The sequence below is a fragment of the Schistosoma haematobium genome, chromosome 1 (genome assembly GCF_000699445.3).
Source record: "Schistosoma haematobium chromosome 1, whole genome shotgun sequence".
In the NCBI taxonomy this organism is placed as follows: domain Eukaryota; kingdom Metazoa; phylum Platyhelminthes; class Trematoda; order Strigeidida; family Schistosomatidae; genus Schistosoma; species Schistosoma haematobium.
The window spans coordinates 88,143,401-88,169,517 of NC_067196.1; the positions used below are offsets into that span (position 1 = coordinate 88,143,401).

The 26,117-nt window shown below is 32.3% G+C and overlaps 1 protein-coding gene across 1 annotated transcript in view; it reads right to left on the reverse strand.

The window, feature by feature from the left end:
* ARID3A (AT-rich interactive domain-containing protein 3A) overlaps window positions 1-26,117 on the reverse strand; it is a 51,972-nt gene that overhangs the window by 6,026 nt on the left and 19,829 nt on the right. Inside the window, exons 4-9 of the mRNA XM_012939045.3 lie at window positions 20,171-20,243; window positions 8,183-8,366; window positions 6,460-7,540; window positions 4,288-4,390; window positions 2,519-2,988; window positions 418-976 (exon numbers count right to left, since the gene is read on the reverse strand). Coding sequence (XP_012794499.3) covers window positions 418-976; window positions 2,519-2,988; window positions 4,288-4,390; window positions 6,460-7,540; window positions 8,183-8,366; window positions 20,171-20,243 — 2,470 coding nt within the window. The remainder of the gene's footprint in view (window positions 1-417; window positions 977-2,518; window positions 2,989-4,287; window positions 4,391-6,459; window positions 7,541-8,182; window positions 8,367-20,170; window positions 20,244-26,117) is intronic.

Consider the following 26,117-nt stretch of genomic DNA (forward strand, 5'->3'; position numbering starts at 1 on the left):
TTGTTCTATATTGTATCCATTATAATGTAATCCTAGACAAACTACTCGGCCAGACTAGTTCAGTGGTTATCACTCTGACTTTAACGTTAGATGATGTGTGTTTAAATTTGATTAGGAGCATCATTTCCCTCAAGACTATAGATAACTTTGTTGACGTGAGCTAACTAGCGAGAAACTCAGGTAAAGCAGGGTTACTTAATGATTCTGTTTCACTAAGTTACTTAAGTAAATTAGAATATTAGTTTGTATCTGTGTTTTATTGAATAAAAGCTTGATGTTTAAAGAGACAAACCATTGGTGCATACTAACGATGGTATCTAATAATAACACTAGTTAATTGATCACACACTGCCACTCTTTTATAATAAATCGATCAGTATTCAATATCAGTTATGATTTGTTTTTCTTTGAACTTACCAGGTTGTGTTTGAATTCGGAAATTCTGTGTTGCCATTGACAACTGAGCAGCTGATAAACTATTATTTACTCCTGTTGATGCATTGTTATTATTAAAATGGAGATTTGCTGACATTGTAATAGCTTCATTTTGTTTGCGTAAATCAGACGACTTTTTCGATAAATTTGATCCAGTATTACATTGTTTCCCACCGACTTCACTGGAACTGTTCCCACCACTACTATTCATTTGATTACTGGATGATAGTTTCGGGATTTTGGCGTTTGGTGTATCTAAATGACTTGGTGCACGAGAATTGCTCTTTTTGCTTGAAGAATAAGATGATGACTTGGAGCATGACAACTGTTGTATTTGTTTGTTATTGTTACTGTTATTATTACTAGTAGTAGTGGCAATGTTACTGGAACTTTCAACTTGAGATAATTGACTAGATTTTAGAGGTCCATTCAAATTTCCTGTTAATACTCCGTAATTGTTTGTTTCAGGCGTTTTTATGCCACCACACTGTAAACCAGCAGCCGCGGCAGCGGCAGCAGCCCATAACTGTTGGCATGCCACCTGGAGATTTTATAAAAGAAAAGCACAACCAACATTACGTTTAGTCATTATTTATAGAAATGGTAACTAAATACCTAAATATTAATTTGAGATTTCGGTTAACCGAAACTTTAGGTAGAAGCTGAGTGAACAAAGTTGGTAGTAGGAAAACTCATAATCTTCATTCCCGCATGTGAGATCGCGAGTATGCACTGCTGAGGAAACCCATGGGACGAAGTGACTGTCTAGTACTCGCTGGTCTTCATTGGTGGTCTGACTTAGATCGATTCATGATTTAAATATGATCTTCATTTAGAGAAATTTATTTAAGTACAATAAATGACTCCATACATATATGCACCAATGAAGCACAATACTCACATCTGTGACAATATTGACGTCACTTGTTATTACGTTACTGAGGTGCACGAGATTATTGCAACAAGTTATTGGAAAATTTGTGCAACTGCTCAGAATCGGTCACAAAATCCCAGATAGATTCATTCTCAGTCTTCTTGCAGCTATTGAGTTTTAAAACTATTTTATAATTTTTATTCCACGGATTCTCTCAGTCTTTTCAGATTACATCGTCTGTCCTTATCCTTTCCTACTACCACTGATATTATTGTAGTGAACGAGAATACATGCGAGGACAACCAATTGTATTTCAATACAACATTACAGAATATTTTGGTTAAATCTGAGGACCATAAAGTAATACTTCATTTGCAGATTATCCATCAATTGTCTCAGATTTTGTTGTTCTTTCGTTTTCATAACAATCACTTTCTGTTCTCGTTCTCTTCGATTTTCTCAACCGTCTGCTTCTAGGCATTCCACTTTCTACTGGTGATACATACTATTAATATCTGTCAACATCAGTAGCACACACTACACTATTACTACTTCTACTACTCGTGCACATATTGTGAAAGTTTTATATGGTCGTGGTGACATAATGTAGAAACTTGAAATGATGAATATTTGTCACAGGTTCTATGTTGCTTATGACTGATTGATTGACTGATCACTCCTCTATCAATCAAAAGTTCTTCAGTTTGATCTTCTGCTTATATTTTATCATCTTTAACTTCAATAGATCTCTATAAACTATCTATCCAAATATTAATCCATTTATGGTGATACACCTGAATGAGATATGTTGTACTTTTTTAAAATCCATTATAACCTAGACAATGTATCCATCATTTATGAAATTCAGCATTGGTATATACATCCTTTTGTATTTGTGCAACTAAGATATAATTCCCATATCATACAATTATTAGCAAAGACGGATAGTGGCTAGCAGTGGAATCCCGGAAGCTTGTTTCGTCCTATTCGGGACTCGTTGGCTGGATGTACTTGCATCTCAGAACTGATGTTCACTCTGGGACACGGACCCAGTATCGTTCGCTTCAGACGCCATCTTGTTATCCACTTAGCTAACAAGAGAATGATTAATTACAGTCCTAAATAACAATGGGAAGATACAAGTAAATAACACCAAGTGAATCATACAATTATCATTTTAAATTCCTTATTTTACACAATAAAACAAACCTGTGCAGCAGTTTTAATATTTGAATCTTCACTTTCGAAAGCGAAGTTTGTTTGTTGTAATCTGTTACTATTATTAATAGTATTATTTGTTCCAGTTAGTTCACGTTTATTCACTTCTACTGGTGGATTCGATTTACATTTTAATTCTATGTTTTCATTATGAATATCAGAACAATCAGTATGTAATAAAGTATCATCATCATCCCCATCGTTGTTATGATGGTCATCATCAGAGACAGTAGAGTCTTTATGATGATGATGATGATGACGAGGATTATTTACTTTTCGATCAGTTTCATTGAAATTGTTCAACAGATTGTCTTTACCATCTTTTTGAATAAATCGTTCATCTGAGTGCAAAGCAATTAATTCATTTTCATCATTATTATAATATTGTAATTTACTATTCAACTTTTCATGATCTAACGGCATAAGTGAGGATCTGGGATCACTATCCATGTATGAAGTACCTTTAGAATAAAATTTAAAAAAGAAACAATAATCAAATCATTCCAATCATCCACAAATTAAAGATTTCGTCAAATTATTGTTTGAATGAACTAAAATACCGAAATATAATAGAAGCGGGAATTTCGAAAGTTTTAAACTGATTAACCCTCATTTAACCTTGAATTATATTATACATTCGCGCGTGAGACCGAAGGCTCTGGGTTCGAATCCCGCGAGCGGGATCGTGGATGGGCACTGCTGGGAAGTCCCACAATGGGGCGAAACGATCGTTCAGTGCTTCCAGGTTTTCAGTGGTGGTCTAACATCAATCGGTTCACGATCTCAACCAAGAACGTAATAATCTCCACAACCTCATAATGATAACAAACAAATTTATTCGTGTGTGCTTGAAATGTGCCATTGTTGATTTTCAAAAAATGAATTTGCTTAAATTGGGAATCAAAAGGTTTTATCAAGGCAATCCAACCATAATGAACATTTCCCAACAAAGATTGATTGAAATTCAGTTAAGACAATAAACAATGGGTTAATATAATCCTTACAAATAAACATTGTCCTCATTGAATAAGTTAATGACCATCTGGACTTTATAGATATATGGTTAGATAGTTGGCATTTGAAGTGAAATATACTCGGATCAGTTCTTAGTTTGAAAATAAACAAACTAGTATGTAAGTACATAGTATTGACAATTTCTAAATGGAACTAACACACACATCTATCCTAGATTCTACTGTTAACCTTAATCTACATATAAAGTCATTAATAAATAGTATTTATTCATTTTTCTTTAGATTTCATTCGTTTGACTGTGTCAATCAAAGGGAGATTAAGTTTTTAAAAAACTCTTGTACTACAAAGGTATTAATAATCCACCTAGGGGAGTTAGAAAACACTGATTTCAAACCAGTGGCATATATGAGCTCCAGGATCGTGAAGGAACAAATGTCATATGAACCAATCGTTGGTCACCGGGTACCATGGAACTGCATCTCCTGATGTTGCTCCACTGCCTTGGGGATTGGATCTTTAAGTTAAAGGCTCGTGATGTAGCTCCATAAAAAACCACATGCTTCGGTTTGAGCACCCGGGCAGTATTCCAGCCCTCACACAAATGAATTATTTATGTGGCGCATATCTGTTTGATACCTCCTTGTACTAATGCTTATGTGTTTAAATAAATAGATAATTCAACAGTTCAAACCTGAACTCTGTTTACGAAAAGTAGCATATAGAATCTTATTCTATAATATATAAAATGAAATATTTATTGAATAAAATACATCACCTCAAATTACCTTTCTCATCTAAATTGATTAGGTTAGTTTCATTTGCTGTTAAATTTAATGGTAAACTTGAAGTGAATTGACAATCATCATTATCATGTAGGGTTAATTTATTCTAATAACAAAGATAGAAATATAGAATGGAAAATTATTTTTAAAAATATTATCAATGTTCTTATTTATACATAAATATCAAAAGGGGTTTTGTGGATATTAAACTAATTTCAATGATTGAAATCATGAGTCAATTGAAGCTAGATCACTATGGAAAACCTGGAAGCACTGGACGGCCGTTTCGTCCTATTATGGGACTCCTCATCAGTACGTATCCACGATCTCGCCACCCCCAGCGAGATTCGAACTCAGGACCTATCAGTCTCGCGCGTGAGCACTTAAACACTAGACCACTGAACCACTCAGCATCCAACGGTGTTGATGTCTAACTTCAACTAATCCACGAAATTGAGCAACACATTCACCATTGTCTTCAGTGAGTTACTATCTCACAGCTGATACGGTTGAACTCCACTGGTCACTGCTACCCACTAGAACTTCAAGAAATACCTTTTGAAGCCAGTCACTAGTGAGCATGTGTTGATTAATATCAGAAGGGGTTTTGTAGATATTATAGTAATTTCAACTGACTCATGATCTCAACCATTTAAATTCTATATAAATAACTGCTATTAGGTTCTTTTAAAGTTCTACATAATCCTACTTGTATTTCTTGCTATTCAAACTCAATTAGTAATATGAAAACTGACAGACTATAATTGATTATGTAAACTATTCAATGCTGGCTCATCATCATTCTAAAGGTTAAATGTTCATAATGAGACATGAATGTCATAGGTTTAATTCCTTTTGGTTCATGGATGGTCATTGTTAAAGAGTTTCATATTAGAACAAAATAGCTATCTGATGCATCCTAATAATCTAAGATCAATCCATAATGTGCACTATAAGATTCATTAATCTCCACAATCACTCTATATAATTAATAATTATATGCTCACTAGTGACTAATTTCAAAAGGTAACTCTCTTGGAGTTCTAGTAAGAGGCACTTAGTTATTTATTGATTTGAATTCTAAATAGGTAGTTTGTTTAAATCTTTGGGTTACCTAATCAATAATTATGAACACGGTGGATCTGATGCAGATGTGAAGGCGCGGATCGGCAAAGCAAGAGCAGCATATTTGCAATTGAGGAACATCTGGAACTCAAAGCAACTGTCAACCAATACCAAAGTCAGGATTTTCAATACAAATGTTAAGACAGTTCTACTGTATGGTGCAGAAACCTGGCGAACTACGAAAGCCATCATCCAGAAAATACAGGTGTTTATTAACAATTGTCTACGCAAAATACTTCAGATCCATTGGCCGGACACTATCAGCAACAACATACTGTGGGAGAGAACAAACCAGATCCCAGCGGAGGAAGAAATCAGGAAGAAGTTATGTAAGTGTATAGGACACACATTGAGGAAAGCATCCAACTGCGTCACAAGACAAGCCCTCACTTGGAGTCCTCAAGGCCAAAGGAAAAGAGGAAGACCGAAGAACACATTACGCCGAGAAATGGAAATAGACATGAGAAAAATGAACAAGAATTGGATGGAACTAGAAAAGAAGGCTCAGGACGGAGTGGGTTGGAGAATGCTAGTCGGCGGCCTATGCTCCATTGGGAGTAACAGGCGTAAGTAAGTAAGTAAGTAATCAATAATTATGTAACACGTTTTTCAGTATACTTTTTTAATTAACTTTACTTTAACCGACAGTAACTGCATTGTTTACTTAAATACTTGAATAGAAAGTTCACAATTGATCATCATATTAAAGTTAACTGAAGACTTCTTATGGTTGGTATATTTTTCACTTGCTTTATTATCTACCAGAATAAGTTACAAATATATTTGGTTTGATGTTTATAAATCTAAAGAAAAATCCATGGATATTTTAGAAGGATAGAACTAGGCCAAAACTTGTGCGATTGAAGAAGAGTAACAGTTACCAAACATTGTAAATGCATCTTTTATTATATGTGACTTAAATATGTTCACTTTAAAATGTAAATTATAATCATTTGATGATATGTCATTATTTGTACTGATGTTTACATGCCGTATCAAATATGATATTACACCATTAAGTAAAACACAATCTGTTTCTCTAATACTTACTTTGGACCTCAACCCACTAGATGTATTACTTTCATTTGTATCGATCAATACATTATTGGGATTTGAATGATTCGCTTGATTTCGCATATTACTTAATATGGGAAATTTAAGACATCCATCTGATTGGTTAATTAATGATGAATTATTTACAAGATATGAATTGTTTAATGTCGTCGCTATTGTTGTTAATGATGGTGTATTTATTGATATCGTTGTTTGTAATGACAGTGGCAACGATGGTGGTGTAGCTGTAAAAGCTCCAGGCAGTGTAGGAAATCCTGCACCAAACAACGTTGCCGCTGCTGCAGCTGCTGCTGCCATAGCATTAGGATCAGTAAAATTATTTGGTATACCAGGTAAAATAGTTCCTGGTTGTATAGATGATGATGATGAAGACGTTATGAATGGATCATCGGAATTATTTGATGATGTATTGAAACCTTGAAAATGTGATCCAATTATGGAAAAATTTGGACCAGATACCATTGATGGTAATAAATGTGGTGGGAATAAATTCACTGGATTATTCCCCACTTGATTGGAAGGAACTGTTGCTGACGCTGTTGTAGATGATGAGATTGTAGATGATGGTTGAAGTCCTAATCCATCTGTAGGTAATGATCCTGTTGGTATAGTAAGAAATGGATTAAATTGCCCAAATTGGGTATTAAATCCTAAATTATTCGTACAAAATGATGTTGAACCTGTTGGAATATTGGATAATAATTGATTTACGTCAGAATTAGTCCCATTAGGAAATCCTAATGAATTAGGATATACAATGGAATTAGATAATGAAGGATTTACACCTAATGGAGATGGTGAATTTGGCATGGTATTCGATGTTGTCATCGTATTAGGAGTGGTAGTCGTTGTTATTGTCGTTGTTTGTAGATTTCCTGTAGTCGTACTGACTGGTGAAGTAGAACGTGATGTATTTGGTGGATTCATTATAGGATAATCAAATGTATAAGAACTACGTCTAGCTTCACGTCGATTACCATCAATTGCAGCTTGTAATTCATTTGGTGAACTTAATCCAAGTGTTTCACATTCATATGGGTATAAATATTTCATATATCTAAATATGTTAAATTATTGTAATAACAGGGTATATTAGAGTTGATTTATGAAATAAATAAATGTGTTACTTAATAATAACTGTTTCAAATATAATCAAAATTAATCCAATTTGTTCCTACCTAATTATCTTTTATTGTTCCTAAGTGAATTTCTAAAACATTGAAATACAGATGATGAAAACATCTAAGTTGACAGTGGAGTGTTTGTTATTGGCTTTAATGGAGTATAAAAACTATAGAAAGACAAAGAAGTCGGAGTTTTTGAATTCCTATTGTGTTGAAATTTATGTATTCAATATAATAAAACAAGAAACTCTCAATATCAGAAGGGGTTTTGTGGATATTATAGTAATTTCAATGGTTAAGATCATGAGTCATTTGAAGCTAGATCACCATGGAAAACCTGGAAGCACTGGACTGCCGTTTCGTCCTGGCGTGGGACTCCTCAGCAGTGTGCATCCACGATCTCACCGCCTCCGCGGGATTCGAACCCAGGACCTACGGGTTTCGCGCGCGAGCACTTGATCATTAGACCACTGAGCCAGCATCCAGAGGTGTTAATGTCTAACTTCAACCAATCTACATACATTTATATTATTAACATGATTGTTATTTTTATTACTATATAATTCATTACTTACTGTGTTCTTAATGTAAATGCAGCACTTGTAATTGATGAGGGCAAATTTAAACCTTTAGTTATTTCACGCCATAATTTTTTATTAATCACTTCAACTAGACCCCCACGTGCAACAACTAATTGAAATAGTTCATATAAATCCAAAACTTGTTTAGCCATAATTGGTATTCGATTAACTGGTGTACCTGTTTATTTTAAAAATAAAGGTAAAAATTAAGGTAATATCAAGGCAATACGTACAGTATATATATATATATATATATATATATATATATATATATATATATATATATATATATACCAATAAGAGACTGATTAATTGCAGTTTGAAACATCAGTGGATAGATTCAAGTAAAATAATACCAAGTGAATTTCAACTTCATCCCATTGTACAAGCAAGTGGATATCAGAACTCAGTAGTTAAGTGGATAACACGACAGCACTTGAAGTGAATGGTACTAGGTTCGAGTCACAGAGTGAACATCAACTCTGAGCTGCAGGTACATCTAGCTGACGAGTCCTAAATAGGACGAAACGTGGGTCAAACTCGATTCCACTGCTAGCCACTATCCATCTTTGCTTGTAAATAATAATTTAGTTAAAACGATTTTGAGAAGATTGGCTTAATTTATTATTTGTATTCATTACAAATTAATTTCATTTGGTGTACCATTGAAATCTATAGCGCATTGTGTAGTTGTTTTTTCCTAATATGAAATACTTTAGCATTGAACACTTATTATTTCATTGGGGAGGGGTCGAACTCTCCATCAACCTTATACTAATACTACATATAAGCAGATTTATATCTGATGATAACTTTTGTCTTAAACTATCCTAGTTTGATAGTTCTCATCAATGTGTATCTATAATTTTATCATGGATCAGGTCTCATGAGGATTATATTAACTTTAAACCATTGAATAAAAATTCAATAATCATATATTGCTGAAGAGCATAAAACTACAGTGATTAAATTGTTTCAGTCTAATTTCTTTTCTATTTCCAATAGTCAATTAACTGATTTCTATTTAAAATAAACTGTAATGAAATAATCATTGAGATTTATTTAATCATTATTAGTAGGCTGATGGACAGCCTATACTCTTCCACGAGGAGTAACAGTTGTAAGTAGTAGTAGTAGTAGTAGTAGTAGTAGTAGTAGTAGTAGTAGTAGTAGTAGTAGTAGTAGTAGTAGTAGTAGTAGTAGTAGTAGTATTTATAATTACCTTTCATTTAAAAACTTACCAGAGAAACTAAGTGAATGTATAACTTTTCTTCTCTTGTAAATTCAATCATATCAAATCACATGGGGAAATATTGGACATTTATATTTTACCATAAAACACTGGTTACTGTTTTGTTTTTTTTTGGTTTATCGTTAAAGTCTGAACTCAAACAAAAGACTCTGTATGTGAGATTATTATTATTATGGTTGATGGTTGATATGCGGTACATTACTACTTTTGTATGTTTACAAGTACAATTCAATGGGAATACATACATACATACATACATACATACATACATACATACATACATACATACATACATACATACATACATACGTATTAACGTTGTGGGCGTGTGGATATATATTTACAAAGTCAATTTCCTCTTTTAACAATTTAAGAAAAATAAATCAGGATTAAATGTGTGTGTGTGTATTTGTTTCTATGATAACCAAGAATGATAGATATAAATAGACAGAATAAACTTGAATTCAAGACACGTGTATCAAAAATGAAAAAAGAAAAGAAAAGAAAAATGAATACGATGGTATTGCTACAACCGGAGAAAGAACAAACCCAAATTGATGAAAAAATAAGAAGAAGAAGAAGAAGAAGAAGAAGAAAAATGGAGAGAAAAAGATTCAGTCTAATTAATTTTCATTTTCATTGTGATCATATATGTTTATTAGTTTGTAGATTTTAAAAAATGTAACTTTAATATAGACTATACCATGACAACACAACTGAACACGACTGATTGATATTCATAAAAAGTTCGTTATTTATTATGAATATTATCAAGATCTATGCAACACAGCTGGTTCTGTTATCGTGGTATTGAAATTTTGCTGTTTAATTACTTATGTGCACTTTACTTTGGTATAAAATAATAATACGATGGTTGGATCAACTGACGTCGCCCATTATTATTATTACTGTTACCATTATCATTATTTTATTATTATTATTATTATTATTTCTAATAGTAATAATAATAATAATAATAGTATTACTAGTAGTTTGTAGCACAAGATACATATAAATATATGAATACCCTCGTATTTTCTGCTCCCACCCACCACCTTCGTACCTATTCACATCTCCAATTCACTACATATACATATATAACTGTATTTATTAAATTTCTTTGTTTGATATCATATAACCTGAATTATATACTACTTATTGAAAATAAGTAATATTTAGGTATTGATACACTGCCATAAATGTATGTAAGTCAGTGATCGACTGATTGACTGAATAAATGAATGATTGGTCCAATTAGCGAGGAATTGAATAAGATTATTAGATATTTATAAAGAAGAATTTTTTTAACACACTAATAATAAATAACTACACATACATAACAATTCGGTAAAAATTGTCCTTATTATTATTGCAGTAGTAACCGAAAGAAACTGAAGAACAAAGCTGTACATATAAGATTGAATGACAACAGATTGAGTGGTTGAGTTTTTTAGTGAGTTAATGGGTGAGAAGTTGAACTAGAAGTAAATGATAGAAGAGAGAAAGAAAGAGAAATATATTGAATAATAACAAGGAGTGAAGAGAGGTAACATTAGTGTAGGGGGGATAGGGTTAACTTGATAATAATGATAGTAACTATGATGACAGAAAAAAAATCATTATTTTCACCTTACACGCTTAAGAAACCAGAAACTAATTGGCCCTAATTTATATGGTTAGATGAGTGTTGTGTTTTTTTAAAGGAATAAAGATGACAAATTGAATGTACGTATCTTCATTTTCTCTTTTTCCTCTTGATAAGATGAAGTAATTTATTCATGTACAGTTAATAAATTAAACATTTTAAAATTCTAAGTTCTCAATCAATAAGGTTTTCATTGTAACTATGATTAATCATAGAAGTAGTAGTGATAATAATGTCAGTGGTCAGTTATTTATCTCCACTCCGTAATGATTATAATAATCACCATATCCACGCTAGTAACTAACTTTAAGAAACAATTCCGTGAGTACTAATAAAAAAGGCTTGATTATATCAAGGATGAAGTAGATAAATCCGTAATGATCACGTAATATTATGACTTAACTGAAGTTAGAAATGCAAACGATTTGGATCTCGATTCATTGGTTTAAATGTCAAGTCCATATTATGAAAAATGAAAGTTTATAGTTTAACCCCTGGTGTAACTGCTGTTTTGCATAGCTTGGAGCATCAGATCAGAACTAAATTGATGATCAATCTTCCCTGATTTCCAATAGTTGTTTATGAAAGTCTGTCTATAAGGTCAATTTCAAACTCAACAATATCTACAATATTCTGTAATAATAATATTTATGAACCTCCTTAATAACTTTACTACATTTGCGTTTAAAGCTGAAATGTATAGAATTAATCAAGTTTTTCATTAATATGAATAGATAAGTTCGAATTGTAAAATAGGTTCAATCCAATTGTGAGATTAGTGGGTTTTATTCAACCTAACATATAACAGTTAACAAATACTTTATCAGAAGTGGTTTCTTGGAGATTGTAGTAAATTCAATAGTTGACATCATAAGTCACTTGAAACTAGACCACCGACTCAGTAGTCTGGTGATTAGGCGCTTGCACACGAGACTGGTAGGTTCTGGGTTCGAATCCTGCGAGACGAGGTCGTAGATGAGCACTGCTGAAGAGTACCACATTAGGAAGAAACGGCCGTTCAGTGCTTCCAGGTTTTTCATGATGGTCTTGCCTTAATTTACTCATGATCCTAACTAAAATACTTTATCGTGTAAAATGATTTTACGACGAATATTTATTCATAAGAAACCTACATTTTTTGCTTAAATGTAGCCATACAACAAGGCAGAACTTTAAATAACTTTAAAAAAGATTTAGAGGCACTGAAACCTATGAAATAGCAATCTATGAAGAATATCACTTACAAATTAAATTAATCACTATGATCCCCCTTTATTGATATTACAGTTTTCATCCTGAAACTAATTTCAATCGATTTTACTAACCCCCTTATATTAATAGGATGAAAAACTAGCAAATAAGTTAATATGTACTGTCAAATTCTCAGCGTTAATCAAGTTTATTTATTTGAGTGTACACCTGCTTAAAACTGTACTTTACTATTTGCACATACACTAGGAAGGGAAAGAAAAACAGAATTACTATGCTTAATTCAGTATGTTTTCTTTTTTTAAAGAAAAAAACATCACAGTAGATGATATATGTTTATTATGTTCATCCATTTTACTTGTTACCACAACGAACTACAATATATACACATATATTATACCTTAGCAATTGTCATGAAAAGTATATTGAAGGGTATAAAAACTATTACATAACTAATATGATCCAATTAAGTTGAACATTTACCTTTCACCAATCCAAATGAAGAATATATAGAACTTAAAACAACTGTCTGTAAACCAATATCAAAGTTAGAATCTTCAATACGAACGTCAAGACAGTTCATTTGTATGAAGCTGAAACTCTCAGAACTACTACAACAATCATCAAACATGTACAAGTATTGATAAACAATTGTTTATAAATGCCATGGTACGGCTGAGAGTGGGGAGAGTCAGCTCTCCCCTCGAAATGCTCTTATATAGTCACGCGTATACAACCACTGACAGGGAAATCCTACTCACTAACTTTTTGTGGATTTACTGTTGTTTACGAAGTTGAGAGGATATCCGGCACTTTAACCGGGTTGGTGGACACGGAGGGTACACCTAGGGGAGTTGGAAAATCCTGATTCGAAATAAATGGTTTACACGGGCTCCAGGATCCTGAGGGAACAAATGGTGTATAAACTAATTATTGATCACCGACCACCATGAGACTTCATCTCCTGACATTGCTTCACTGTTTTATGGATCAGACCTTTAGGTCGAAGGCTCCGGGTGTGGCTCCCTAAGAAAACCACCTGTTTCGGTGTGAACACCCAGGCAGTATCCCATCCATCACATAAACCGAATGACTTACGTATCGCATATCTGTTTGATGCCTCCTTGCACCAATGTTTATGTGTTTAAATAAATAACAATTGTTTACATAAGATAATCAGTGTCTGCTGGTCGGATATCATCAGTAAGAGCCTATTATGGGATAGAACAAATCAGGTTCCAGCTGAAGAGGAAATTAAGAAAAAACTTTGGAAGTGAATAGGACATGCATTACGAAAATCACCAAACTGCATCACGAAGCAAGCACTAACTTGAAATTCTGAATGAAAACGGAAAAGAGAAAAACCGAAGAACACACTACACCTAGTATCAGAAACAGACATGAAAAGAATGAATAGCAACTGGAAAAAATTTCTCAGGACAGAGTTGGATGAAGAATGCTGCTGATCAATCTATGCTCCTTCATAATGGGCATCATTCAGTAATCCTCTTGAAAATACTTTTATCATATCAGATCACTACTTATCATTAGACAAATTTAAACAAAGAAATATAAATGTTATATTTTTTTAACAATAGTCATTTTTCACTGGTTGAAATCATGAGTCAATCGAAGCTAGACTACCATGGAAAACCTGGGAGCACTGGACGGCCGTTTCGTCCTTGTATGAGACTCCTCAGCAGTGGGCATCCACGATCCCGCACCCCACAGTGGTCTAGCTTCAATTGACTCATGATTTCAACCAGTGAAATTTCTAAAAATCTCCACAAAAACCCATTCTGATAATAGTCATTTTTATTTAAATTTTTTGACACATTCTATTGATTTCTTTAAAAGAAAAAGTTCCATTTTACTATCTAATCGTTAAACCATTCAATTTATGAGTATTAATACTAATTTATACTTCACACACACACATAAAGTAATAATAATCATAATCACTTTCTTATTGATTAATGTCAACTATCAACCACATTTATATTTAAGGGGGAAAAAAAGATAATTCCTAGACAAAACAAAAAAAACCCAATTTATCTTATATCAAATAATCACCTACAATAAATATCTTTCATTCTCGAGAATAATAATAATAATAATAATAGTGTTCACTGTAGTTGTTGTTTTTGGTTATTGATTTATTAGTGCTAGGTTAAGTTTACCTATTCATCACTGGTGCTCTCGCCCTCCCCTTCCTCCCTCTTTCTCCTAATCAAAAATATTCTTTTCTAATGAACTAATTAATTTCACAAAATTTTCGACAATAAATGCACAAAAATAAAAAAAAATAATGACAAGTTGAGGTTTATTTTCAAAATAATAATAATCATCTTACTACTTGGTAAATAATTTTATCTATACCTTTATTTTGTTGTTGTTGCTGTTGAAATGATGCATAAATGCAGCTGTTTTAATATGTGTGTGTTTTTTGGTGGTGGTGGCGGCGGTGGTGGTGGTAGGGGTGTGGAAATAAATTTAATTTTTCACTATGATCATTTAGAAGTAGTTAAGTATCTATCGTGAAAAGAAATTGTTAAGAGTACAATGGATGAATGAATATATATATATGTATGTATACTATATGCATAAAGTGGTGCATTCTTGTGTGCAATTACACACACACACGCATAAACATGCAAAATTATCAAGCACGCATAAGTTTTTTTTATTATTTATAAACAAGCATATACGATTCTTTTTAAGAATAACTGTCTATTCCTTGATAATATCTAACTCTTTACATTGTCTGGTATGAGTAGATATAAATATAAATGAAGTTTAAAAAAGTGGGATTATACTTTTCTGAAAAAAATAGTGCTTTACCACTAGGATCAAAAATTAATGTGTATCATAAAAAGAGACAAGAAAATATTATTATTATTATTATTATTATTGCAGCTGCTAAAGCTTTACAATCATCATATGAAGATCATTTATTTATTTATTCAAAAATAAATATGCATATCTGATAGAATGTGATAGAGATTGTATATGTGTTTATGAGGAGTGAAGGTGCCAATGGTTTTATTGTCTTTTATCATTCATTATATTTGAATAAGTTAACAAGATATAACACCGTCGTTATTACTATCACCCACCCACCCCCCGTATGAGTTATATGCCCTAAAATACTAAAGTTTGTCATTTATAATCCAACATTATCTATGTGTATAATTTAAGACACTAAAAATAGTTGAACATAGACATAGACATACGTGTATGTATGTGTGTGTATGTGTGTGTGTAATATTTTATTTTCAATTTTTCTTATCTTAATCAACAATTCTTTCTACAAAAAAAGTCACCAATGAAAGGTGCTTACATAAATATATTTTTATTTAGTTAGTTTATCAACTAACTGATAGGGAAAAAAATATTTCCCATTCATCAATTTGATTGTTATTATTATTACTATTAGTAGTAGTATCAGTAAACTTATCATCATTAAAATCATTGATCTTTTTTTTTCCTTTTAATCTAAGGCACATGAAATTAAACACGGAGAGATATTTCCCCTCCCCCCTCTCAGACAATCAGAATATAAAGAGATAGGGATTATTGTTATTTTATTTTTCACAGAAAGTAACAGAAGAAGTTTGTTCATTTTTTTCCCAGTCGTATGTAAACTATCCCCTTAGATTATTCATGATTGTCCCCCCCCTCTCCCGTTAAGAATATACATGAAAAATCATCATTCATGAAGATTCTACAAAAAATTCCACCACTCCTTTCTTCACTTGTTTTTTTTTCTTTTTAAGATTTGATATGAATGAACAAACGCTTAAAATTTTTAATTTTGTCATTGTCCCAAAGATCCATGTTCAATGTCTATGATAAAAATAAAACCGCAAAAAAAATAGAACTGATCCAGATCTAAATGGCATGAGAATGATGATGATGATGATGTGTATACTTCTGTTTATGTATGTCGACAGTTATCATAAAGATATGTATTTATGAATATGTATAATAAACCACAAATCACTTCAATCTTATCACTGAATTCCGGGTTATTTAGGTTATGTAAATAAATATGGTAAAGTTTTCAATTACAAATTGAACAACCACAGCAGTGTTCGTTTATAAAATCTTACAGTGTAAAATAATAATCTACATTTTCAAAAAAATGTAGGTCTGTATAAAAATATAGTTCCGATTATATATCTATACACCATTCAGAGATTAATCCGCCGTGAATAGTGCACACACACACACACCTATGCACAAACAATAATAAAAGGATAACATTCAAATCATCACGTTTGTCTCTTTACAGATTATCTTCTGTTAGAATTCATGTATTTATGCTTCGGTATACTTAGAATCTGTTTGTGTGTATATATATAATGATGCATATATGACAGAGTTATATATGTAGATATCGATTTTTGTGTTTAATGTTTGTTTCCCTATGGTTAACGATGCACCAATATGTCAATGTGTATATTCGAAGCAAAAATAAGGCGACGAACTAATCTACATTCCCCCCCAAAAAAATCTTTTTTTCCTCTAAATCAAAATACAAAACACAACTGTTGTGTATAATTTTTTCTTCCTCTTGTATGTGCAATTTTGATTTAATCAACCAAAAAAAGAGAGAATAAAGCAAAATGGTGGATAAAATCTAATAGAAACTCAACCACAACAAAATTTCCCTCAGTAAATATCTATAAAAAGTAAATATATTGAGAGAAAACAAAATTATAATTTAACGACGTCAACCACTATCACTATTATTATCATTATTATTACGGTGATGATGAATACTTGTTTCTGTGATTAATTATCGTGGTCTGGTTAGTTTTGTCTTTTTTGTTGAAAAAAAATCTTCAACATACTTATAATTTTTGGGAGGGGGTGGTGGTGAAAATTTTATAAAAACATTTCCATTAATTTTTTATCGTCTATCTAATTAAGAAGAAAAAATAACCCTGCTGTGTATATGTATGTATAATGGGTAGGGGTGGTAGGAGAGTAAGGATTAACCACACACACACACATACACACACACAAAATACCCGTACACAGTCAATGTTTAATTTTTGTTCATTCAATAAAGAAAAATCAATTACTAGGACTATTTCCTGTTTTTTTTCTTATTAATATGAACCTTTTTTTTTTAGAAAAAAACCCAACTAAAACATGATTAGAACACGAGTTAATAAGCATAGTGTATACACATGTATACACGTGTGTTTTATTTATATTGTCATCTAATAATTATAATGATAAATACGTCTGGTTTACAGTAGTAGTACAATATATGAAAACAGAAAAGGAAGTACAGTATCAACATTTGAATCTACATGATCATAAATATGCAATCATGACAAAACTATATATAATATCCTGCTGTTATCTTGTCCTCTCTCTCTCCATATATATATATATAAGATCAAATCAAATCAATCTATTTTAAAGCGAGATATTAAGAGAGGGGGGAAGAAAGAAGTAGTAGCTTGTTTTTAGGAAACCTTCGAATCACCAGTCTATACTATGATGATAATAATAATAATAATAATGATAATGTCTTGTAACAGATTAATAAGTATTTGGGGGGGAGGGAAACGTGCACAACATTCACAAGTATTAATTTGTACCTTAAATGTATGATTTTAGAAAACGAAAAAATATTTAATTAAACCAAGATCATGTTAATCCATCGTTTTTAATCTCTTTCGTCAATGTTCATTTATTTTTTTTACAAGAAACGAACTGTATTCATAGTTGTTCATTTTACAAAAGATTTAAGTAATAAAATAAGTGTGTACATAGACGCATACTCCCAATTTTGTGCGCGTGCGTGTGCGTGTGCGTGTGTGTATGTGTACTATGTAGACGTCTGGACATAATTGTCTATTTACAGTTAACTTAATATGTTGATCCTCTAAGAGAAAATGTTAATTAAAGTTGGAATTAGTCTTGACAAAAATTTTCTTTATTCAATAGATGCTGTTTATTCTATTTCCCCCAAGTTGTAATTTAGTTTAATTTTGTTAAATTACTGAATGGATTAAGTAATTGTCAACGTCTACATTATTTAATATTGTAACGTTTCAAAGGTTCCAAATAGTTTCTAGTTCATTAAATGAAGAAGTTTGTATAATAGAGTTCAATTTTTTACTGAAGATTTCATGTTATTGAAGTATTCGCATCTATCTTTTATGAATATGTTTAGTACTGCGCAACCTAACAGACGGAACTATATATATTTCTACTGAAATCATGAACCGATTGATGCCAGACCACCATCGAAAACCTGGAAGCACTGGATGGCCATTTCGTCCTGTTGTGGGACTCCTCAGTAGTGCGCATCCACAATCCCACTCGCGGGGTTCGAATCCAGGGCATTCAGTCTCGTGCGCGAATGCTTAACCTACTGGACCACTGAGCCGGAATCCAACGGTGTTATTGTCTTACCTCAACCAATCCACGAAATTATGCGACCACCTTCCATTGTACTGAGGTAGACACCTGTTTCTACCCGATATGGATTAGCTCCACTGGTCATGGCTTCCCACCAGAACTCCTAGAATTTTCTCACGAAGCTATTCACTAGTGGGCACATGGTAATTATCAGTATAATGGTTATGGAGATTGTTAAGTTTTTGATTGAGATCATGAACCAATTAATGTTAGACCACCATTGAAAACTATATATATTCTGCATCCACTAAATGAACGGAACAAATATCAGAAACTTCTAGAAACCATGCTTGTATTAAACATTAAGGACATCTAAGTTTACCAAAACAAGATACTTTGCACTATTTTAATTCTCATAGTGTGATACTTACATGCTTTTTATGAGTCAGTAAACAATGCATGTATCAAATATAAGAGGATTTAAATTCTAGTTTAAATTTTCAATGAATATGAGATACAGATTCTAAATAGCGGCTAAACAACTAAATTTTTAAAACATTAGTTATTCAAGCCTAAAAAAGGATTCATCAATATATAAGAAGATGAATGATAAAAGTAAATTTCTAAAGAACTAATACTTATTAACAATCATTAGTTATTAAAATAACCGTCAGCTCATTCTATCAATGACCTTCAAATGATTGATTGAGGGGATTTCGTGTGTAACTTGTTTAAATCGTATCTGTTTCATCCTAATATGAGACAATTGAACATAACTAGCTCAATGGTAGGTACACAGGTTAATTGTCGGATTGTTTCATCGATAGAAATTCATCAAATCTAAGGATAAGACAAACATGATATTGACTACTACATAGTTATTAATCAATACAACAGTATGATGTTATTGACTGGTATTGATTGATTTGTTAGAAATGTATTTCTTTATCCATAACTTTCAACTAATCAATACCAGCTTTATATTACAAATAATCATAGTAACCTCATATAGTATTTGAAGAAATAAGTCCAAAAAAAAGCATTGCATTTACTCATAACTAGCATCAAAATAATGTATTCCTTGGATCAACATATAGTTGATTAGACCATTATTAGTCAGGATTTGAATTATTCAAATATCTATATATAGAAATGAATTGCATACCATTCATTGTTGGTGTACGTGTGTCCTGTATGTGTCCGGAGTGGATTGCCTCAACCTAGTTATTACGTCACAACGTTTATTTTCTAGAGTAGATAAATTGTGGCTAATAATAGAATCCTAGATGTTTTCAAGCTGGAAGTACTGGATTCAAGTACTGATATGAACCACAATACATTGAGATGTATATACATTCAACTAACATATCCAGAATGGGTCAAAACACACTTACTATAGATTCTATTCCTATTTATAAACTAATAAATCAATCTACTCATTTAACAAAACAATAATTGAATAGTGATAATTAGTTACTTCAATATCACTTACCTCTTCTTTGCATATAAACAAAAAGTTCATCAAGAAATTCTTTTCTTTTTGGATCATCTGAAATAACGTATAACTGAAATTGGGAAACAAAGGAAATAGTACATAATAAATAATAGAGAGTAATGAGCAAAATGATGGAATACAGTAGAAATGCTCACATGAATTCCCATATAGTGTCGTAGATAAACACTGCTCTAACAAATCTCATACTAAGACGAAACAGCTTTATTACTGATTCCTGGTTTCCAATAGTCATTCAACTAATGTTACTTCGTGATAGGTACACAGTTTTCTTTTCAATAGACCGAACCAACAAACAAATGCTTATTAATGTAAATATTTAAGAAACTTTAAGAAACTCTGAGGCGATTTTAAACGGTGTCAAAATAACTTTAAAATACAAATCTTTATAATGTTTAATGAATGAAAGGAACAGAAAGACCTCTGTGAAATTGTAGTTTAGGGTGATTGGGACTCATCAACAACAAAAAAATATTTGAAATTTCCGATCCAATATTAGTTACCCGGCGATATTTAATACTACATCAATCAGTCTATGAATAAAAGAAACTATTATTGAAATCATAGAAATTCAGGATCAAAACAACGACCATTTATATTTGCTGAATATTTCTTCAAGATATATGTATGAATCATATAATAATCAACAAATCAACTAGGTGATACTACATTTAGGTGCCAACTAACGTAAAAGCTAAAATTCAAGGTTTCCTATTAATTACCATCTCTTTCCAAAATCTCATTTCAACAGTATACACTATGTTGTTAAATCCCTTAAACCAATGGTAAAATTATAAATTTATGGGTAGAAGTTTAATAAAAAGGCATTAAGAAGTTTTCTTGAGATCAGAAACTGACCAATGTTAGATAATTGCTGAAAACCATAAAATGCTAAATAGCTAGTTCGTCCTAATATGAGACTCCTCAACAGTGCACGTTAACGAACCCACTTAAAGGGGATTGAAATCAAGACCTCTGGACCACATTATGGGGGGGGGCTTGACCCTCAGACTACTTGACCAGTATGTGATAGTTTAAATGTCTAACTTCAACCAGCTCGTGACATTGCTCAGGAATCTTCCATTATTTTCAGTCGGTAACTTCCTTACATTCAACAGGGTTTAAACTCTACTGGTGGTTGTGACATATTGTAACTTACAAGTGAATTACTAACTAACCGGAAATGTCTTTTTCTCCATATCGCAGACTCATTCACTAATACACTCAACTTAAACAAACTTGATGCTAATATTATTCTGTATGACAATTACAAATAGCTTCAAAAATCAACTTCGAAGCATCCGATTGATCAGCAGAGTAGTTAAATTTATATATGAAAGTACTGTAATTGAAGTACAGAATATTATAGTAAGTTTCCTATGATATATATGCATGTATATACAGTCCATTTTTGATAAACTGACGGTAGGTTGACTAACATCTAAGTAAAATTGGTTAAATTCCGAATGTATAAAATATTCATGAAACGACACTTGTAATTTTGTGCATATAGTAATCTATTATTATTCAAGACATATTTAATTAAGTGCTCATTGGCTTTATAACTTGTCTACACTCTTCAAAAAATGAATTCCATGTACAACTATATATTAACTGGTAACAAACAAATTTTGAAGTTGAAATGTTTTCGCAAAACTAGTGTCAGAAGAAGTGTTCAAAGTAAAGAAAAAAGACATGTTAAGTAGTTGGAGATAGTAGCTTTTTTAAAATTTTATTTATTTAGTTGAACACGTAAATATTGGTACAAAAAGGGTGCCTAGACCGAAGCAGGTGGTTTTCTTAGGAGGTCACACCCGGAGCGTTCAACCTAAAGGTCTGATCCACAAGGCAGTGGAGCAACGTCAGGAGATGCAGTCCCATGGTAGCCGTTGACCAATAATTGGTTCGTACCCCATTTTCTCTCCTCAGGATCCTGGAGCCCATGTGCATGACTGGTTTGGAATCAGTGTTTTCCAACTCCCCTAGGTGGATCCTCCATATCCACCAACCCGGTTCAAGCGCCGGACATTCGCTCTTCGTCTTCTCAATTTCGTAAACAACAGTAATGCCGCGTGAAGGCAGTGAATAGGACTTCCCCGGAAGAGGCTATATACTAGTGGCCAAATGAGAGCATTTCCAGTGAGAGAGCTGACTCTCCCTCCCCACTCTCGGCAGTACCAGGGTATTTAAGAGTCAATCAGTGCTAATATCTAGACAAATATGACACTGGTTACAAGTTGATTCTCAATTAGTGTATACTAATCAACTGGTTGGATATGTTAATAATCGATAATTAACTCATGTTAAATTCATTCTCTAATTAATTGTATATACTGATCATAATATTCTACTGATCCAGTTAAAATATCCGATCATTAATCTTAAGAAATTTGACACCTATTCTACTCTCATTTTAAATGTTAATTAACTAAAGGTATTTAATAAATGTTGTTATCTAATTAGTAACAGGATTATAGCCTTTTGATTGAAATCATGAACCGATTGATGTTAGACCGCCATTGGAAACGTGGAAGCACTGGATGGCCGTTTCGTCCTGTTGTGAGACTCCTCAGCAGTGCGCATCCACGACCCCGCTCGCGAAGTGCGAATCCAGGGCATTCAGTCTCGTGCGCGAATGCTTAACCTACTGGACCACTGAGCCGGCATCCAATGGTGTTATTGTCTAACCTCAACCAATCCACGAAATTGCGCGACCATCTTCAATTGTACTGAGGTAGACACCTGTTTCTACCCGACACGGATTAGCTCCGAAACGGCCATCCAGTGTTTCCAGGTTTTCAATAGTGGTCTAACATCAATCGGTTCATGATTTCAATCAAAAGCTTAACAATCTCCACAACCACTAAACTGAGGATTATAGTCATTGATTAAATAGATATTTCATCCTCCAATCTACCTACATCCGATCTACCAATCAGATATCAGTTTTATCCCATTCCCATGAGTAATGATTACGTCATTTAGTTAATAAGTAAACTACATCTATTCATTCTCATTTAAATTTAGAATTTAACTAATCAACTGAATCATTTCAATAAACTTAGTTAAAATATGATGTAATACTAAGTAATAACAATAGGATAATTAAATGAATTACATTTTAATACAAGAAAACTACACACTAAGGGAATGGAATTAAACATTGAATTCACTTGATAACTAATTTAACTGAATTGATAATCCACTACAATTTCTACTCTATACGCCAACCTCTTCCCAGTTTTATTTCTGTAGTCTTTTGATTATTAAGCAATATATTTCTTATGTAGTGAACAAGAGCACCAATGGGTACAAACGAATGTATTTGAGCACAAAATTACAGAGTATCTCAATAAACCATATAGTAATTCGTGAATTTTTCAAAATATCAATCCATCATATCAAACTTGACTATTCCTGTTGCAAACATCAATCCATTGTCTCAGATTTCATTGTTCATTCCTTTTTATACCAATTACATTCCGTTTCCGTTCTTTCCTCATCGATCTTCTGCTGAAATACATTCTATGCCTGACTACTGTTATATACTACTTATGTGGATATAAGTAACCCGCACCACACTTATACTAAAGTAAAGCTACTAAAAATGGAAACCTTACTAATAAAATTACTTACTTAGTTATGATAGTAATAATAATAATAATAATAACTGTTATTACTATTAACGATAGTACTAGAAGGAGTAGTAGTAATTTTGATAATTAATTAGGCGCCATATCAAATAATGATAGACAGATTTATTTATAAAAATTACATCAAGAATCTAGTTAGGTGACTTCATTTAATTAAAAAAATTATAAATTTTAATTATAAAAAAGATATAAGTAAATAAGAGTACCATAGAGTAAGATTTTCAAGAAAAAGTAACCCATAAATTTTCTGAGTTACTAAGGTGGGTCTATTGACAAAATTTACATTCTGATCTCATTTAAAGTGTAGTTGAAAATCAGAGACTACTATGTATGCATGTACGTGTGTGTATGTATGTGTGTATGTTTGTGTGTGTGTTTGTGTTGTTTCATCAAAAATATAAGTTATACAGAATTTTTATTAAAGTCATGTGTTACAAATGATAATAATCTCTATATTAATGAGTAACTTGGAGATTAAAATCAATGTACCCTTGAAATTATAAAGACGAATGGTACGGTGTGAGTATCATTTAAAATTGGAAATGAACACAAAAACATACTAATGAGATTGAATGAAATTATAGACCGGTGACTTAATATTTTGCTTGATATGAGGAACTTGGAGATTAGAAAGATCAATTGTATGAGTTTAACCGTTAGTAAATATGAAATTCGCGTTATAACCGGATCCCAAACCAATGGTGCACATGGGCTCCAGTATCCTGTGGGAACAAATGGCGTATGAACCAGTCGTTGGTCACCGGCTACCATGGGAATGCATCTCTTCACTATGCTCCACTGCCTTGTGGATCAGACCTTTAGGTCAAAGGCTCCGGGTGTGGCCCCCTAAGAAAACCACTTGCTTCGGTCTGGGCACCCGGAAAGTATCCCAACCCTCACACAAACCGAATGATTCATGTGGTGCATATGTATTTGGTGCCTCATTGTACCAATATCTGTGTTAAAATAAGTAAAATACAGTCACATAGTAACAAGTTCAAACCTTACTTTGCCTACTTTGATCTAAATGATTGGGTAGTGTCATTAGTTGGCACATTTAACGTATGGCTTAAATTGAGTATATGAATAATAGTATCTGGTCAATAAAACTAAAATCTAACATCATTAACAATAAAACTCGATGGCGCAGAGTTTATATCCGATCTAAAGTATGAGCTTCCTTAAAGACTACATATGTCTTTTGGTGATAAATATCAATTATTATGTAATCTAGAACGTATATGGCCCCCTATTGGTTATCTGTAACCATCCAATGTTAAAACATAGTATACGCAATGTCAATTCACTTTTCAGTCAGTACTACGGATTAGTCAAACATGACGTTAACCATTGTAGAGTGACTACTTGGTTGATAATCCTCGATTTTTGTTTAATGATATATATATAGATCAATTTGTAGAGATTGCTGAGTTTTACAATTTACATTGCTGACTGAAAACCAGAAAGGAGTGGACAGATGTCTTATCCCAGTGAACAATGCATCTACAATGTTGCAAAAAATGAAGGTCTTGGGTGCGATTCTCAGTTAGTTTGTTAATGAACACAAGTTATTAGTCATGGTACATTATTCATTTCGAAGAGAATTCAACTTGGAAATTTTAATAAATTGGTTAATGATATCTTAAGAGGAATCAAATTTACAACAGTAATATCAAGAAACAAAATTTCGTTCTTGGATATTATAGTAAATAGATGAAACAATGGAATGTTTGAAACATCAGTATACGATAAGGTGAATGACAACAGTAATAAATTAACACTGTACAAGAAAAGTTGTGAATAGTTAACATCCAGAAGAACTCGTACTCATTCCAGGAAATTAAAGAATCTCATCTTTTATTTACCTCACATAAAATGGCTATCCCCAGTGATTTTATAAAGAAAAATGTACCTGGCGAAGTGAAACAGCATTAAGAAATGGACCCCAAAAGATGGATGATCAAAATATGTGTTAATAAAAATTTAAAAAACCCAGTTAGTATTCACATTGTTCACAAACCACTGTAATCAGTCCATTTGATTTTATGCATACTGAAAGACAGCACTAAATAAGATAGATACAACATAATATACGAGTTATAATATCTATGGCAAACATAACATTGGAAAAACTAAACACTCTTTCCACCAACAGACAATGATGCATTATCACTGACATCAGTATACGATAGACAACTGGGAAGATATTAAAATTCAGTATATTGAAGAAATTCTAGGAATATTACAGTATTTCTGGAAACATGACATTCAGG